We start from the raw sequence: 13,216 nt of genomic DNA on the forward strand, positions 1-13,216 counted from the left end.
AAAAAAAAAAAAAAAAAAAAAAAGGAGAGCTATACCACATTCATGGACTGGAAGATTCTATATTGTCCAGATGTCATGTCCTCAGTTGGCTCTATGACCAAGGCAATCCCAATCCGAATACCAGCTGACTTTTTGGTTGAAATTGAAAAACTGACTCTAAAATTCACCTTGAAATGCCAAGGGCCTAGAACAGCCAAAATAACTTTTGAAAAGAACAAAATTGGAGGACTTATACTACCTGATTTTAAAGCTACTGTATCCAGCATAGTGAGGTATTGGGAAAACAGTAAAGATAGACAAATAGATCAATGGAAAAGAAAAGACTCCAGAAATAGACCCACACCTATATAGTCACTGATTTTCAAAAAAGATGCAAAGGCAATTCAGTGGAGAACGTAGTTTTTCAACAAACGGTGCTGGAATAATCAGATAGCCACGTGCAAAACAAAACAAAACCTTTGATCTGTATTTCTCCCCATAAAAGTTAACACAGGAAGGATCAGACTGAAACACAGAACCTAAAACTAGTAACACTTTTAGAAGAAAGTACAGGAGAAAATCTTTGTGATCTTGTGTTAGGCAAAGGATTCTTAGGTAAGCACATCTGTAAAAGAAAACATGATCATTTAAACTTCATCAAAATAAATAACTCCTGCTCTTCGAAAGACACTGTAAAGAGAATGAAGAAATAAGCCACAGACTGGGAGAAAAAAATGCACATCTGATAAAGGAGGTGTATCTAGAATATATTACGAATTCAATAATAGGAAAACCAGAACCCAATTAAAACATGGGCAAAAGAACTAAAGAGACACCACCAAAGAAGATAATATGGATACAATTAGGCACTCGAAAAGACGCTGCTCAAGGAGTCACTAGGGGAATACCAATGAAAGCCACAAGGAAATATCACTAACATTTTTAAAGTCTAAATCAAATTAAAGACTGACCACACCAAGTACTGGCAAGGACATGGACCAATCTGAAGTCTCATAACCTGGTGATTATGTAAAGTGGTACAATCACTTTGGAAAGCTCCTAAAAAGTTACAGTTACCATAAGACCTGGCCATTCCACACCTAGGTATTTACCCAACAGAAATCAAAGCATATATCCATACAAAGACTTTTACGCCAATATTTATGATAGTTTTACTTGTAAATGCCAAAAACTAAAAAGAACAGAACTATCCATCAACAGATAAGATAAGAACAAACTGCGCTATATCCATACAGTGGAATACTACTCACCGACAGAAAGAAATGAACCATCGGCATTTGCAGTGACATGGCTGAACCGCAAAGTGTGCTGCGCGAAAGAGCAGACACTCCCCCTCCCCAAAGTACATACTGTATGATTCCATTTTAAAATTCTGGAAAATGCAAACTAATTCATAGCGATAGGAAGACTAGCAGAGGTTACCTGGGGATGAACAAGGAGGGGAGCCTAGGGAAGGAGGGATTTATTAAGGGGCCCAAACATCTTTTGGGGGTGATGGATATATTATCTGCATTGGCAGCAGTTTGCCCACAGCCCCAAAACCCTTTGAGACTTGGACCTGTGGATTCACAGCATTCCACAGAAATAGCCCGATAGGAGCTGTGGTATAAATCCAAATGTCAATCTCTAGCCCAAGTGGCTCCCATCTCTCCTCTGCCTTCCAGAAACAGACTTCCAGGCCTCTCTGCACCCACCAAAGTAGTGCAGCACATAGACCTAGCCTAGAACTATTCAAGCACTACCACTTTCCAGTGGGGCAGTTTTAGGGGCACTGTCTACCCTCTGTGAGGCCGAGTTTCCTCTTCAGTAAGATGAAATAAAGGAATCTACCTCAGGGTGGTTTTCAGAAACTGAGTTCGTGCATGTAACACAGGGCGTGACGTAGTTTAAATGTTAAATAAATGTTCTAAGCTATTACTGTTACCTCCATCCCCCTTTCCTGGGGATTCCTTCCTCTTCCATCTTCCTGACTCTTATACAGGACCTCACCTCAAGTTTCCCGACCACTCTTCCAGAAATCCAAGGCACAAAGTGTCTAGATCAGGGGTCCCCAACCCCCAGGCCACGGACCGGTAGCGGTCCGTGGCCCCTTAGGAACCAGGCCGCACAGCAGGAGGTGATCGGCCCAGCCAGTCAGCGAAGTTTCATCTGTATTTACAGCCGCTCCCCATCGCTCAATTTACTCCCTGAGCTCGGCCTCCCGTCCACGTTATGGTGAGCTGTATGATCATTTCGTTATACGTTACAACGTAACTGACAGCGATAGAAATAAAGTACACAGTACGTGTAATGCACTCCAGTCATCCTGACGCCGCCGCCCCCACCCCACCCCCACCCCGGAAACACTGCCTTCCACACGACCGGTCCCTGGTGCCAAAATGGCTGCGGACCGCTGGTCCACATGGTCCAGCTCTGAAACGGAGCAGGGCTCTATGGTCCTTCCCGCCCATGTCCTCTGCCTGCGTTTTGTCTGTGGAAAAACTTCAGCCAAAGAATAAGTTTAATCAGAGAAGTGAGAAAATGCAGAAGCAAAGGAAAGCAGTCCGACAAGACTAAATAATAAACGTTGAGTCAATAAGCATAGCTAAGGACCTTTAGTTCCTTCTCAAGGGCTAGAGATAATATTCTGAGCCATATCCTGTGAGCTGTCTTGTAGATACCCTCTGTGTATCTACAGATAAAAGGCCCACCAGGTGGAAGACGTTACTACATGATGACCAGACTGTAGCCGTGACATAAGCTGCCATTCCGAGAACTGGCCTCAAGGAAATGGGAACAAACCGACCCTGGAACTGAAGATGAACTGTGCTTAAGACAATGAAGACGATGCTGGTCAGACCACCAGTGACCAGCTTCAAGGTGACAGTCACAGCTGACTGTGCTGTTTCTGCATGTAGCCCCCTCCCTCCGTCTATAAAAGCTCTTGCCCACCGGTTGGGGGGGTGGGGGGGGGGTCGGCCTTTGGACAGGAGCCCCCGTGGCCGGCATCCAAAATAAAGCAAGCTTTCCTTTCACCAACCTGGCCTCTTTACTGGCTTTTGAGCGGCGAGCAGCTGGACCCCACTTCTGGTTACAGTTCTGTCTCATACAATATAGTAGCTCAGTAGCCACATACCGCCACAAGCACTTAAAACGTGGTTACTCTAAACTGAGATGGGCGGCAACTTGAAAATACACATCAGAGTCTGAAAACAGTATAAAAATAAGAATGTAAAATATCTCAATAATTTTACCTTCATTGCGTACTGAAATATGTTATGTAATTGGTTAAATATATTGTTAAAATTAATTTTCACTTTTTAAAAACCTTTTTTAATATGGCTCCTAGGGAATTTTAAGTTACCTATATGGCTCACATTACGTAGATATTTCTATTGGTTACTGCTGGTCAAGTTAGACTAATAGCTCCAGGCTTGTATTGCTCCTTCCCCCATCAGCAGTTTAGTCTCCCCAGGGTGAGTGTACCTGTCACTGCTTCACAAAGTCTCAGGTGGCCCAAGGAATGAGGGAGCTTTAAGCAATGCCTAGTCGCAATAGTCACCTCCTGCCCAAATGTGCCTGCAAAATCCACCCAATGGTTACACAAACTCAAATCCTTCCAATGCCAATAAACCCACCAACTCCCAACGCAGCCCTTTTTATCTTTGGACAACTCTTGCGAATGAGACACTTCTTCCTTATACTAATGAAGATCGACCTCTCCAGAGGGCTGATCTTATTAGCCCTACTTTACCTCTGAGCCATTCAGAAAAGGCTCAAGACCTGGAAAAAAACTACCATTCGCAGATCACTTACAATGTACTGTGTAAATTTTAGTTTACTATTGTTTTTTGTTACTAGTTTACTATTGTGTAAATGTAGAAATTTAGTAGGCACTTATATTTAACCCACAGAGCAAAAGAAGGAGGTACTGCAGTTGTCTATCTCCATTTTATAATAGGGTCTGCAGGACTCAGAGAAATAAAGTGACCTGCCTAGGGCACCAATCAGGACATGGCCTATTTCAACCCAGAGCCAGCCGACTTCTAAAAACCTTCACTCAACAGTGCTTTTGTGGTCATGCTCCCAACATTCCCGTCTCCCAGCCAACCAGCCTGTTAGCAGCCACAAGCTCAATCCAGAAGCAATCTTGCCCTGGCCGCCAGGTAAGGATGCCCTTACCTGTCTCAGCAGCCCCAAGGATGTCCAGTTTGTCACGAATGGCAGGTGCCAAGGTCAGAGCTTGGACTGGTGTGGGGGCAGAGAAGCCTAGGAAGCTGAGCGCTCGGAGAACTGGCTTGGGTACAAAGAGATCCTTCCAAGCTGATACATCTGCCTTGTGATCATGCATTTCAGGCATCCAGGTCTTTGCTTTTTTGGGCACCTTTGGAGTAGTACCCTGGGAAGGCGCTGAGTTTTTTTTCCCTTTCTTGTTCTTCTTTTTTGGAACCGTCTGGGCCGGGCTTTCTGATGCCATCTCCCCTACCTCTAGATCAGGACAAACTGTGCCATCTCCCTGGGGCCCTGGCTCAGTATCTTTGCCCTCAAACACTTTCTGGGCACTGGTTCCTTCAGTTTCCACATCTTTACTCTTCTTCAACTTCATCTTTTTCTTTGAGGAGGTAGACTCTCCTTCCTCCTCTCCTTCTGAAACAGCTTGTGCCTTTCTCTTCTTGGGCTCCTCCTTTGAGAAGAGACTGGAGGAACTCTCCGCAGAGGAGACCAACTGATAATCCGTCAGTTCCTCAAAGCACACCAAGTCATCCATCTGTCCGTCTGCAAACATATTTGGGTCAATCTTCACCTGCTTCCATTTTCCCACAACTTTGATGCCCTTCCTCTGAATTCTGCCATAGTTTGATGGCTTCGGCCTCGATTTTTTCTCTTTCAACTTCATGGTTGCTGAAAAGGAGAGAAATGTTCCACTAGATTGGCAACTGAGAAGCACAGGGCTCTGAGGCAACAAATATTTTCTAAGCAGCCTATAGAGTATCAGGCCCTGCAAAGAAGTGGACACAAAGATGGCTCTAACGGTGATGCTGCCAGCTAGAGAAGATCAAAGAAGGAAAGAAATGTACCCACAGAGTGGGCAGCTTGGCCTGCAACAGAGGGGACACAGGACGTGTAGCAAAGACATACGAGCTAGATCTGGTTTGGATTCCAGATTCAACACTGACTGCTCGTGTGCCCTTGGCAGGTCCTGCTTAATCCTCTCTGAACCTCAGTGTTCTCATATTTTAAAAAGGGGGGAGGGGTTTACTAGCTAAGTCCCAAAATGTTCTCTGCAATAAATAACATTATATAAAGCATGGAGGGTGAAGCCTGCCACACCCAAGCCATTTTGAAGGCTGAATACGTATCTGCAGGGGGTCGCTGGAGGATGGCAGCTTTATTAAGAGTGCATAGAGCTTTCTTCCTTCTCAAGCCTTGCCCCAAGAGGGCAGAGGCCTCTGCCACGACTCTGGCCTTTGCCAAATGGCTTAAAACCCAACCAGCTTTTTCATTACCTTTTAAGTGATTTAAAAACAAGTGATCTATGCACAAGTCGTCAGACTGGAACTCGAGCCACGCTCTCCCTTTTCAGAAAGGCCGAGAAAACTAGATCCTGTGGAAAGACAAAGGGAAATCTTGGTTCAAATCTGAACCCGTCACTGGCCAGCTCTGGGTCTGGGGTGCACGTATTAATCACTGTGAGCCTCAGTTCCTCGTCTGGAAAATGGGGATGATGAGGGTCTGCGTCTCCTTGGAACGTCACGCGAAGACAAAAAGATGACGCAGGTCCAGAACCGCTCAGCATGGCGCCCCGACGGCAAAGCAAGCCAGAGCGCAACGAAGGTTCACCCCCAGCATCGGCTACGCCGCGATCACAAGCAACCCGGATCAACGACGGGGGACGGACTGCGACCCGCAGAGCAAGCAGGAGGGGTCCCTCCTCCTGGCGCCCGGCCAGGCGCCCGGCGCTGGCGCCTCGTGTCAGGCACGAACCGGCTCACGAAGCTGAGAAACCGAGGGGACCCCGGCGCAGGGTCGGCCAGGCCGCTTGACGAGGCCGGCGGCCGCCCTCTCTGGTCCCGAGAACCCAACGGCCTGGAGAGACCCGCGCTGGGTGGCCGCCTCCAGCTCCTCTCGGGTGCCGGGTCCGGCCCCGGCCCCGCTCCGGCCTTGGTACTCACCGCGTAGGGACGCCGACTAACCGCTTCAGACACCGCTGCTCCAGCCCTCCTCGGCAGCGTCCACCGCAGTTCCGGGGAGGGGCTTGCGCCCACGCACGCGTGCGCATTGGGAAGGAAGTCCCGCCCCCATTCTAGACCCCGCACTTAATTCGCTGCGCGCGGCGGGCTTCCGCAGTGCGGGTACCAAGAGCGCAGACGGTGAGAGCAAGGGGCCGCGCTGATAGGTCCTCCTCTCGGGCTTAGGGAGCGGAAGCAACAGGTGGAGCCCGCCGTACTTCCTCTGAAGGGGCTCTGTTCTAGCTCTTGTATGGGAACGTAAGTTCTTGTATTCTTGCTTTGGTTTTAGTGCAGTGGCTGTTTACGTACTGGCTGTATGCCTGGAGCCTCGCAAAAGTTTTAGCATTTAATTTACAACTCAACCAGCCTGTATTGGAGGTGTTGTTTTCCCTAGGTTTTCATGCCTCGCCTGTTGCTCACTGATGGTTGGGGAAGGTCGGGCTGCCTCCAATAATCAAGCTAAACTGGGTCCTTTGTTATATGCAGAGAAATCAACTTCACGGTAGTTACTCTGTTTTTCGAGGTGGGGATCACCAGACCATCTGGGAAACCTTTCCCATACACTGTCTCTATGTCCGGTGACTTTGGGAAGTCCTAAAGGACAACGGGGGAATTCACCAAGCTTAGGTCGAGTGAGCCTCCCCACCACCCCGGAGCCACCATGGGACACAGCTCAACTCATTTCTTGGAGGAACTTGCCAGTGTGTCCCCAAGAGCCTGGGTGGCATAGTCTGCGCCCACCTGGCGCCTGAAGTCCACGGGGACTGCACTTCCTGTGCTCCGGACTTCCTCATAGGTACTTTTCCATCTGGCTGTTCATTTGTATCCTTTAATATCCTTTGTAATAAATCAGTAATGGTGAGTTAAGTGCTTTCGTGAGATCTGTGAGCCTTTTGGCAAATTATCAAACCGAAGGAAGAGGTCATGTAACTGAACGCAAGTCTGTGTGCCTGACGAACAGTGAGGCCAAACAATACCAAAACGTCATTTTGGAGCAGAGAAAGGTATATTGCAGGGCCCTGCAAGGAGACGGGTGACTCATGCCTTAAAAACCCAGAACTCCCCAAGCTTTTCAGCAAAGCCCTTTTATAGGAAACGTGAGGGAGGAGTGTGGTTAGTGTTTGCAAACTTCTTGGTATCGCATCCTTTGTTCTTGAGGTCAGGTCACGGTCACCATGTTCCTGTAAACCTCCACCAAACAAATGTTATTCTCTGTTCTGACAAGGAAGGGCAAGGTCCCAAGGCACAACTTTCACCTTCCGAGGTCCAGGCAGTGCTTAAGAGGAGGGGGTCTCTGTGCAGACAGGCTACCCTGCCCGGGAGCCTTAGTCCAGCACCCAGTCTGGGTTCTCCCGCGAGTGCCCAGGCCCTGCTAAGGAGGCAGATCTCAGCTGGTGGCGCCCTCTGGGCCAGGTCCCCAAACCCTGCCCAGCCGTCATCACTGAGGGACCCAGGCACCCAGAACCCCAAGGGTTCGACCAAAACAACCCACAAAACCTGTTCTGCTTAAGTTACCTGGAGTGACTTCTGTTATCTGCAGCCAAACCCTGACTAACAGGTGCATGGAACACACACACACACACACACACACACACACACACACACACACACATACACACAGAGTTTTCTCTTTTAAAAATTATTTTTAGTATTAGCAGATTGAACACATTTTCAAATATTTATTGGCCATGTATAATTCTTTTTTTAGGAACCACCTCTTCTAGTCTGAGTTCCTTTTTAAAGACAGTTCTTTTGAAAAATTGTTTCATAAGAACTTTCTTTACATTGGGGATTCTAATGATGCAAAGGGTATCGTGTTTTTCTTTCCGCCCTCAGTAGATTACATGTCTCTTACCCTTGTTTGTGGTGTTTTTAATGTCACATGTGGTCTGATGGTACCAGTCTCTTCTGTTCCATAGGTTGTCTTTCTATCTGTCTTCCAGTGACAGGAAATTCACAGAAACCAATAGGCCTGTTTCTCCAGGAGGGGGATGCCTCTCATGCCTTGAATTCCGCCAGGAAAGTAGATTGGATACCAAGTGACGAGGAAGAATGTTGTAGTTTATTCTTATGACAGGGCCGAAAGTAAGCTCATCACACGAGATGAACTGTGCCGAAGCACAGCAGTAGAGGGCTGCCGCTCGCTCAGGCAAAACAGCGCTGTCTGTCCTGCTGTGGTAACTTTTATTAAAGCATTATCTAGGTTTACACTTTAAGACTTGTTTTCTTAACATTTCAGAAGTGCCAACGCAGCAACCTATGTTTTTATTAATTATAGAAGCAATAATTGGCTTCCGTGAGCACCTGCCGTGCTTCGTCCTTGAGCGCAAAAGCAGCACCGGGTTCCCGCCATTATTCTGATTATACTGAAGCAGCACAAGGACATTTCCTCGCGTTCCCACCACTCTGATTATACTGAGGACATCTCATGGATCAGTGCCCAAAGCACTCAGTGCTTCTTCGCAGGCCCCCGGTTTGCCGGGGTGGGGGTGGGGCTCAAAGCAATCAGGACTGTTTGCAGTTCTGGCTTATTCGCCAGCCCCCAGTTTGCTGGGGGAGGTGGGGCTCATGGGTCACGTCTCCTTTCCATGTCCTCAGTTGTTCCACTACAGAAGAGGGGCTCCTGCAACCTTGCTCTGAAAACCTCTCCCCTCTGTGTCCCATGGACAGTGTCACCCAGCATCCCAGGGAAAACTGGAGCAGTTTTTGCTGAGCTGTTTGGGGCTGTTGTCCTAAAGCTAAGCAGGGGTGGGGGTGGGGAACAGACAGGTCATAGGTCTGGTCCCTCATGTCCTTGTCTTGCATGAGGGACAAAGCCTCATTTCCCAGGACATTCAAGCATATTCCAAGCAGAGCCCTCTTCCAGCCCCGATTCTGCCCCTTCTTTCACTTCCTGCTCCTCCTTTTCGCCCCAGCTTCACACTGAGATTCTCACTTCCCCCTTTTTTCTCTGTATTCATTCTTTCATTCAAAACACATTTACTGGGACTTCCCTGGCGGTCCACTGGTTAGGACTTTGCCTTCCAATGCAGGGAGTGCGGGTTTGATCCCTGGTCGGGGAGATAAGATCCCACATGCCTCGCGGTCAGAAAACCAAATCATAAAACAAGAAATATTGTAATAAATTCATTAAAGACTTTGAAAATGGTCCACATCAAAAAAAATCTTTAAAAAAAATATTTACTGAGCTCCTGACCCAGGGGAATAAGACAGACAAATCTACGCTTTTCATGAGACTTAATCCACTAGGGGTAAGGAACAGAAAGAAGTAAATGTAATAATAAAAATAAAAAATAAAATAAATAAAATAAATAAATAAAAATAAATAAATAAAATAAAATAATAAAAATAAAACCCATACTACCTCCTTGGTTATTACAGATATGAGATTAGGGAACAAATCTGGAAGCAGAGTCCTTTTGCTCTCTCCCCTCCCCCACCTCCTACGCCCCTGCCTACCCTGGGAGGTCACTGTCTGGGAAGGAAGAGCAGTGTCAGAAGTTCTGCAGGTAGTGAGGCTGCGGAGGACACCAGCTGGGTGTTAAAGTCCCCTACTATGATTGTGTAACTGTCAGTTTCCCCTTTTATGGCTGTTAGCATTTGCCTTATGTATTGGGGTGCCCCTATGTTGGGTGCATAAATATTTAGAATTGTCATATCTTCGTCTTGGATCGATCCCTCGGTCATTATGTAGTGTCCTTCTTTGTCTCTTGGAAGAGTCTTTATTTTAAAGTCTATTTTGTCTGATATGAAAATTGCTGCTACAGCTTTCTTTTGATTTCCATTTTCATGGAATATCTTTTTCCATCCCCTCCATGCTGCATGACGTCTAAGCCCAAAAGTCCAAGGAGGAAGTGAGTCTATCTCTTCCCAGGTTTGGTGCCAGGTAGAACTCACCTTGGCATGCTAATGCAAGGATGAGGCCTGCGTGGGTGAGTCATTCTGCGGGAGCATTATTTTCCCTCTCAAAATCCCTTCTTGGATATGTGAGAAATCCATAGTCCTCCTTTTTTTAAAACTCCACTGCAATTCTTGTGAACTTTATTTTGTATGAGATCATCCTTCCCCTGCCTGCCATGATTTACAAATTTATAGCCCAAAACATTTTACCTTGGCTGACAAATGGCACAGAGCCCTAATCTCATATCTGTAATAACCAAGGAGGCAGTACGGGCTGATGGTTAACAGCATGATCTCTGACCAGTGCGTGGGTTGGAATCCTTAGTTGTGACCTTTGGCAAGTGAATTACCCTTGACGTGCCTTAGTTTGGACGCACATAGGCACTCACAAAATAGGTGCTATTATTACATTTACTTCCCTGCTTCCATCCAGGGCAGCTGTCACTGTGACCAGAGGTGAGTGTGCTGGGAAGGGGCTTGAGCCCACCTTTACCAGGAGACTTTGGGTACCTCCAGTCTTGTATCAACCCAGGTCACTCTGAAGCCCTAAGACTTAGGCTGGCCGGGCAGTGGGTGGGGCAGAGATGGATAACCAAGGAGGCAGTATGGGCAGAGATGGAAGTGCCCACAGGCTCCTATAGGACAGAGGGCAAGGCTGGGGCAACAGAGAGGTGCCCCGGCCCTCCCCCCACCAGTCCATCATAAATCAGGCAGAACACTTCCGATTTTCATACTCTGTTTCTCAGAAAGATAGTGGTGTCCTTGGCTCTGCACCTGGTGTTCCCGCACTGCCTCCAAGATGTCAGCTAAAGCCATAGAGAGCGGGGATGGAGATGCCACTGACCTCAGCCCGCTGGAATATCCCTCTGATGGTGAGTGCTCTAGGGAAGCTCCAGAGGGCGGGGTGGCCCAGAGCTTGGGGTGCCTGAACGAGGGCAGAGGGGGTCTTCTAGGTTCTGGCCTGGACCTGCCACCGGGTGCACTGTGCCCCGTCAGGTCTCTAACCTCGTGGGCCTCAGACTCCTGCTCTGTGAAGTCTGGAACCTGCCAGCTCCGCGTTGGTGCTGGGTCTCCCTCTCTCTGTCTTCTCCTTGGGTTCACCTCCAAGCATCTTTGTCGCCTCTTAGCACAGCTGCCGTTGAGGTCCCCTCCCAACATCAGAGTTCTTGGGAGTTTCGGGAGATGGTCGAGGGCGCCGTGTGGGGCCTCTGGTCCCTCAGCTGCCCACCCCGCTGGGAGCTCCCCCTCCTCTTTTTTTTTTTTTTTCCAGAGGAGGACGAACCTTCCCAGTCATCCGACCAGGCCTCTGATGGTTCTCCCGGGAAGCCACCACAGGGGCCACCCCAAGGGCCAGATGGATCTGGCTCTGACCCCAGAGACCCACCCAAGGCTGGAGGCAGCAATTTTGCCCATTACGCAGGTAACTGATCCCTGAGCATCAATCCACGGGCCCTCACCCAACTCCCCACTGCTCAGTTCAGCCTTCTGAGTTGTCAGTGTCAGGCCCACGTTCCTGATAGAATCTCTCTGACACTCACATTGTCAGAAAAAGGGCACAGTGTACATGAGAGATGAAATCAATGATGCTCTAGAATCAGAGGAACCACACTTCAGGACTTGGCTCTGCTTCTGACTTGCTGAGTGACCCAGAACCAGTCACTTGCCCTCTCTGGGCCTTGAATGGTTTGCTTTTAAGAGCAGGGTAGGATGAGGTCCCTCTTAGGGCTTTCCCAGAGCCAGGTCATATTCTGTTAGGAGGGACGGAGTTGCCGCTCAGGTTCCTGGGCAGCTGGCAGGCGCAGGCTCAGGCACGGCTCCTTGCCAGTTAAGTCCACTGGCCGTGCCCGACCTTTTGGCCCCATAGCTCCCCAGGCGGGTGAGTACCATTTCTCCATTTCCGCCCCTCCCGTGACGCCCCAAGGCCTGGTTGCTAAAGTCCACCCAGGACACACCTTCGCAGAGTAATGTGTCGTGTAGGGTGGGGCTAGCCCGGGCCAGGGCAGCAAAAGACACCAGCTTTTTGGTTTTTTTGGTGGGGGGCGGGGAGGGCCGGTGGAATACACATAGCACTCAATTTACCAACATAACCATTTGTCAGCGTGCAGTTCAGTAGTGTTGACTATATTCGCATTACCGTGCGACCAACCACCGGAACTGTCTTCACCTGCCCAAAGTGAAACTCTGTACACATTAAACATTAACTACTCATATCCTCCTGCCCCCAGCTCCTGGCAACCACAGTTCCTTCTGGCTCTATAAATTCAACTAATCTAATCTAATATCCATGGAGGTGGTATCATACAGTGTTTGCCTTTTGGTGACTAGTTTATTGTACTTAGCATAAGGTTCCCAAGGTTCATCTATATGTCAGAACTTGCTTTGTAAGGCTGAATGATGTTCTGTTGTGTGTATATGTCACATGGTGATCATCCATCCGTTGATGAACACCTGGGTTGCTTCCGCCTCTTGGCAATTGTGATCAATGCTGCTGTGAACACGGGGGTGCAAATATCTCTTCAAGACCCCGCTTTCAATTTCTTTGAATATATATCCAGAAATGGGATTGCTGGACCATATGGTTTTCTATTTTTAATATTCTCAGGAACTGCCATACATTTTCCATAGAGGTGATGGTGACTAGGGTGGCAGTGGTGGAGCCAGAGACAGATTGGAGTCATGCAGCCACAAGCCAAGGATTGTTGCAACCCCTAGACAATGATGCTAGAAAGAGGCAAGGAAGGATCCTCCCCTAGAGCTTTCAGAGAGAGCCTGGCCCTGCCTACACCTTGATTTTGGACTTCTGACCTCCAGAACTGTGAGGGACCATGAGAGAATCAACACAGTTTGTGGTAACTGGTTACAGCAGCCTCAGGGAACTAACATGGGCAGACCTCATTTTATTGTACTTTGCAGATACTGCGTGTTTTACAAGTTGAAGGTTTGTGGCAACCTAGCACTGGCAGATATTGGCTCACATTTTTAGCAATAAAGTATTTTTAAATTAAGGTATACTCCTTGTTTTCTTAAACAAAAGGCTATTGCACATTTAGTAGACTACAGTCTAATATAAACGTAACTTTTTTTTTTTTTTTTTTTTTGGGGGGACA

The 13,216-nt window shown here is 48.0% G+C and overlaps 2 protein-coding genes across 7 annotated transcripts in view; one reads left to right on the plus strand and one right to left on the minus strand.

Annotated features, from left to right (window-relative positions):
- The window catches only part of DDX24 (DEAD-box helicase 24), a 19,397-nt gene extending 13,110 nt beyond the window's left edge, over positions 1 to 6,287 (minus strand). Inside the window, exons 1-3 of the mRNA XM_024758555.1 lie at positions 6,153 to 6,287; positions 5,487 to 5,584; positions 4,162 to 4,881 (exon numbers count right to left, since the gene is read on the minus strand). Coding sequence (XP_024614323.1) covers positions 4,162 to 4,876 — 715 coding nt within the window. The 5' untranslated portion in view covers positions 4,877 to 4,881; positions 5,487 to 5,584; positions 6,153 to 6,287. The remainder of the gene's footprint in view (positions 1 to 4,161; positions 4,882 to 5,486; positions 5,585 to 6,152) is intronic.
- A 39-nt stretch (positions 6,288 to 6,326) lies between these two features.
- The window catches only part of LOC112408777 (interferon alpha-inducible protein 27-like protein 2), a 13,547-nt gene continuing 6,657 nt past the window's right edge, over positions 6,327 to 13,216 (plus strand). The window contains exons 1-3 of one of the 6 annotated variants that reach the window (XM_024758609.1): positions 6,327 to 6,467; positions 10,856 to 10,981; positions 11,380 to 11,529. In XM_024758609.1, coding sequence (XP_024614377.1) covers positions 10,909 to 10,981; positions 11,380 to 11,529 — 223 coding nt within the window. In that variant the 5' untranslated portion in view covers positions 6,327 to 6,467; positions 10,856 to 10,908. Of the gene's footprint in view, positions 6,468 to 6,986; positions 7,006 to 10,457; positions 10,566 to 10,855; positions 10,982 to 11,379; positions 11,530 to 13,216 lie in introns of those variants that run through there. The other 5 variants (XM_024758566.1, XM_024758582.1, XM_024758598.1 and 2 more) reach the window with 5 other exon arrangements.

This window comes from Neophocaena asiaeorientalis, unplaced genomic scaffold (assembly GCF_003031525.2).
Source record: "Neophocaena asiaeorientalis asiaeorientalis breed wild unplaced genomic scaffold, Neophocaena_asiaeorientalis_V1.1 scaffold476, whole genome shotgun sequence".
Taxonomy (NCBI): Eukaryota; Metazoa; Chordata; class Mammalia; order Artiodactyla; family Phocoenidae; genus Neophocaena; species Neophocaena asiaeorientalis.